This window comes from Anthonomus grandis, chromosome 11, assembly GCF_022605725.1.
Source record: "Anthonomus grandis grandis chromosome 11, icAntGran1.3, whole genome shotgun sequence".
Lineage (NCBI taxonomy): Eukaryota > Metazoa > Arthropoda > Insecta > Coleoptera > Curculionidae > Anthonomus > Anthonomus grandis.
The window spans coordinates 22,309,889-22,315,102 of NC_065556.1; the positions used below are offsets into that span (position 1 = coordinate 22,309,889).

The 5,214-nt window shown below is 32.9% G+C and overlaps 1 protein-coding gene across 1 annotated transcript; it reads right to left on the reverse strand.

The window, feature by feature from the left end:
* Positions 1-2,407: 2,407 nt before the first annotated feature.
* LOC126742327 (beta-galactosidase-1-like protein 3) lies at positions 2,408-4,884 on the reverse strand. The gene is made up of 4 exons (XM_050448971.1): positions 4,568-4,884; positions 3,971-4,516; positions 3,735-3,911; positions 2,408-3,418 (listed from the first exon to the last, which is right to left on the reverse strand). The coding sequence occupies exons 1-4, from the start codon at positions 4,848-4,850 to the stop codon at positions 2,463-2,465; spliced, it is 1,962 nt and encodes a 653-aa protein (XP_050304928.1). The 5' UTR covers positions 4,851-4,884; the 3' UTR covers positions 2,408-2,462.
* Between the last annotated feature and the right edge of the window lie 330 nt (positions 4,885-5,214).

Sequence of the window (5,214 nt, forward strand, 5' to 3'; positions counted from 1 at the left end):
TCATTGACAATATATATATCTTTCTTATATAGCTAAAAAAGTAGATTCTGAATACCAATCTGAGGGAAAAAAACTCGCAGCTTGACAAAAAATAACAGGCACCCTCCAGTACAAATATACGAATATTTGGACTATATGAAATTACTAACCTATATTGCAAGGAATAAGACAAAATGTACAGTTGGTTTAAGCTATATATAACTTAATATGCAATATGATTCTTAATTTATAAAAACATTTCATTGAAATTTCTAGTTCAAAAAAAATGAACGTTAACTAACTTGGTAAATATCATTTGATGAGTAAAAATACTCTACATAATATTATAAAACACTTTTTGAAAACTCCAATTTTTTAAACCGAATATGTTAGAATATGTTATGTTCTACGTGAATATGTCACCCCATTAGTGCGTCAATCAGTTAACATCGGGTCTTGGCGTTAACGCATAACTTATGACTGAAACCATTCTATAACTGCAAATTATATTAATTTGTGTTTTGTTTTCAACATTTTGGCGCGACTCTATAACTTCGTGTGTATATGTATTGAAAAAATAAAGTAAGTGCAATGCTAACTTGCAACATTTGTAGTGCTTCTTTATACTCAATTCATGCTTATTATAAGCAACAATTTTTAAATTTTGAGTTAGAACTGCAAAGGTATAAATGATTTAGAAAATATTTAACACAAATTTGCGAAAAAAGATAATTATCGACTCCTATGTTTTATGTGTTCTGCGCCTCAATGTTCTTATTAAGGTGATAAAAAACAAAGTTTGTCAACCCGCTCACACCCTGCATATTAGAACATTTCAATCAAGCCTTAGAACGAAAATGTCTATTAAAGGCCATAATTGGTTAAAGGCAAAAATTTCTTTTGTAATAAAGGTAACATAAGATCATATGTAATGAGACAATACCAGTAAAATTATACAAATAATAGCACACATTCAATTGCTGAAAATTCATTGCATCCCAGTACATCCACCATACACATACTACAAGTGTTAAAGGTTATTTCGATGATAAAATTACAAAAACAGAAATTACAATGGACCAACATTTGTCTTGAAAGAATTTGATTGTATTGAAGAATTCGATTTTTTCAATTTGCGTTAATAAAAATTTTGTGACAAAGAAACGTGACCAACGTTCTTTGTACGTTCTTCTAATAATCATAAAATTATTCTTAATTATTAGATAGTAACATTATTTTGATGTTTAATACATTTCTCATCTGCAATTTTTGAAACAATTAATATTATTATTATTATTAACTAGATAAATTTCATTCGGAAAATTACTGAAAATTTACAAAAACTATATCAATTTAAGGTATTTATTACTTCAAATTTTATAGAACCAATCACTGAACAGCTTACGGCCAACGTAAAGTTACTATAATTCACATTTTTGCTTTTTTATAGTGTTACCGATAGAGTACAAAAATAAAATAAAATAAATATTTGAAGCACTAAAATAAAAAAATGCCATAAAACCTCAATTAATGTAGACAGTTATAAGCCCTCGGCAGTACTAGTTACTAGATAAACTATACTGTTAAATTTCCATCAAGCTTAATAAACATGGTTCATATCATGTAACTATCTCGCAAGGAATCCCATAAAGGTCAATTTTGTCTTCACTCTTAAGTACCATTTACGTATCTTTTTTACCCTACTCTTTTAACAAATGCTTCTTTGAACTTTATGCGGATGACACCCAAATTTATTTATCCTTCGACTGGACCGATGTTGCCGAGGGTTGTAATAGCAATATGAACTTGGAATTAAATAAACTCTCCTTAGATCATTCTCTTTTTAAATTCAAATGAATTTGCGTAATGCTGTTTTGAAAAAAAAAAACTATATTGAAGCTAATACAGATCTGATTCAAAGTGAAGTTACCTATCAAAAATAATGTTCGTAATTAAGGTATTTATTTTGATAATATATTAAGATTTACCACTCATGTTTCTAAATGCATAGAAAAGACATTTGTTAGACCAAAATTGTTCAACACCATTTTTCTTTCGTTTAATAATGTTCGGCTTCTACATTCTTTTAATTTAAAAACGTAAATTTTATAACTTGAGTTTGTTTTAGTATAAAATGGAGCGCTGAATGATTTTGTCGAGTAGCAAATAGCTTAGACTACGCCTTATTTTCAATACACGACGTTTACTATTTTTATTATTATTACTATTATCACCATAAGTTATTATCCGGTTGCCATATTTTTGCTATTTTCTGAGCTAGGATATTTTGAAGGTTCGGCAACATTGCATCACTTCATGAAACAAAACCGCCCAGTTTAATTGGCCTACTCTGCTGTACGCATCAATCCTTTTACACCCGGAGCACCGTTGCCAAATGCAACAATTCTTCAGAAGCTATAGGCTAAAGTGTGTAATATTCTTTATTAAAATAACAAAAAATATACAAAATTATTAAAAATAAATTAATGGTTATTATACACAGGTTCAATAACAAACTTTACTTGCGTAGCAGGCGTAAACTCCTCAAAAACCACTATTTCATTTTGCCCCTCTTTCAGTAGCGGAGCTGGCAAATACAAGGTCTGTTGAGGTCCCATTTTTGAGTATCTACTAAGCACAAATCCATTGACAATAACCACACCTTTAGTCCATTCTTCCATGTAAACATAAGTATCCCCAGGTGTTCCATCAATCCAGAGATAACCCTTATAAAGAGTTGGAGATGAGTTATCCACCACTGAAGAAACGTCTTGCCAATATTTTAAATTATTGGTCCAACTTTGTTTAAACTCTAAAGCATACATGATCCAGCTATAAATGGGCTCATCGTTAATCAAAACATCACCCTGCCAGATCCCTTTGTATTGCCTGTATGCACCTACATTAACTCGACCCCAGTTACTCACTAATAAATCGAGTTGAGCATCTACTAACTCCTCACTATTTAAAACCAAAGTGGAATCGTTGACTCTCCATGTTCCAAAGTTATTTAGATCGGCAGCTTTTTCCAAAACTGGTGACACTCTCTTACCATTAACCAGAACTATCACGGTATCACACACCCTTCCTTCTATTTTCAACACTGAATTCTTTGGCAAATTGAGCCCACGTTTTCTGTATACTACATATCCATAACTTTGTCCACTGCCATTGTTAATATCCATATTTTCCATAGAAACTGGAGAAGACGTCTGGAAAGATGGAGCTTGAGCAATAAGGTAACTTAACTCAAGCTGCTTCTCCATGGACACCCACGGGTAGTACACTCGACTAATCAGCTCAGGAGTATCAGGAAGTTTCGTTTGTATAGTGTTATATTGAGCTAGTAGCTCTTTTGCTGCCCAGTATTTATCAGTATAGTCTCCATTTTCAGCCAGGAGGGCGCTGTAGTCGTAGCTGTTTGTCATTGGCAAAAAACCTAAAAAAGAAGCAGGTTAATTAGAGAGAATTTCTAAGTAATCAATGTAATATATGATACATTGGATACATCTTTGAATGTTGCAAATTTGAAAATGGATAAAAATTTAAAAAAAAAAGTAAAGAATGCATGTTAAAAAGTAGATGCCGTGAAAAGATAACCCTTCTTTTAATTGACCTTCTGTACAAACTGACAATGCTTTCAATGAAGTAGAAGATAAATAATAGAATAATAGGATCACTAATATCTATTAGTCCCAATTGATCTCCAGATTTATTAAGGAAAAACATGACAGGTTTTGAACAGATAGACATACCTGTATTAAGATCATCAAAAGCTAAATTCTGAGCTCCACTTAAGAATCCAAAACTGGTACCTCCTATGAACATGTATAAGTTAACTGAAGCTGGATAAGCAAGAATAGCTGAATAATTGGTCTTGAAGTTATCCAAGGTCTTGGTCGTGTGTGAGCGTGACCAGTAGTCAAACCAGCCTTAAAGTTAATAAGCATTAAAAAAATCATGATTTTCTTGTAATTTTCAATGGACTTACCTGACCAGTACTCCATAACCATCAAAGGCCTTCCGGGCTGCAAAGCCTTTAGATCATCCAAATTCTTTTCAACGTCCGAGTCAAAATTACCAGTCATCAAGAAATATTCAGTATAAGTTCCTGCGGTGCCTTTCCAAGGATTATCAGCTGTCACCAGGAGTTCCACAATGCCATTATCTAGCATTAACTGTCTAAGATGCCATAAATAGTTATGGTCCTGATAACCAGTTAGGGCATACTCGTTTTCCACTTGAAACATGATGATCGCTCCTCCCTTGGTGAACTGGTGTTTTGCCAAAATGGGCATCAGTACGTTAAACCATCTGCTAACGTAGTTCATGTAATACTCGTTGTTGGTTCTGACCCATAATTTTTCACCATCTCTAAGGATAAAACTTGGATAACCTCCAAACTCGAATTCTGCACAAATGAATGGACCGGATCTAATGATGACAAATAGATCTTCTTCTTGGGCTGTCTTAATAAATTCCTCGAGGTACAGGAAGTCGGACATTTCAGAACCTCCGCCACCAAAATCGTAACTACCTGGAGATTTTTTTTTTAGCTTAGTTTAATTATTATTATAGTTTTTATTACCAGATTCGTACTCGTGTAGGTTCCATGCAATGTATGTTTCAACAGCATTGCAACCTGCTGCCCTAAGTTTCCTTATTCTATCCCTCCAATATGCCCTTGGGACCCTAAAATAATGAATAGCTCCACTGTAGATTTTTAAAGTTTTTCCATTCAGGATGAACTCTGACTGGTCCGCTGACAAACCGGAATGAATGCCATTTGACGTAAAGTATTCATAATTAGTAGGCAAGTCACTTGCGACAAGCTGAGTTAGAAGACCAACAACGAATATTAATGAAAACATTTTGGCAATTTAACGATATAAGTGTTTGTGTTATTCTATTTATTTCAATTTTTTAGTACAAGTGGTTAATTTTATCAAATTGATATGGAGTGTTAGATAACGGTAAAATACATAAAAAATAGGAAAACAGTGCTTGAAAGTGTTTTTGTTACCTAAAAAAATATATTAGTTTAAAGTTCGCACCGCATGATAATCAAAATCGTGATTTTCCAACAACGTTTATTGTCAACAAATCAGCGTTCGTTTAATTGATTAATGGTTGAATGGCGGCAAACTTAGTCGCTTTATACCGCTTGCTTTATGAACAATCTGACCGGTAAATGTTAGCAGGTCTAGGTGCAAACTGACGTTATGCCAGATTATT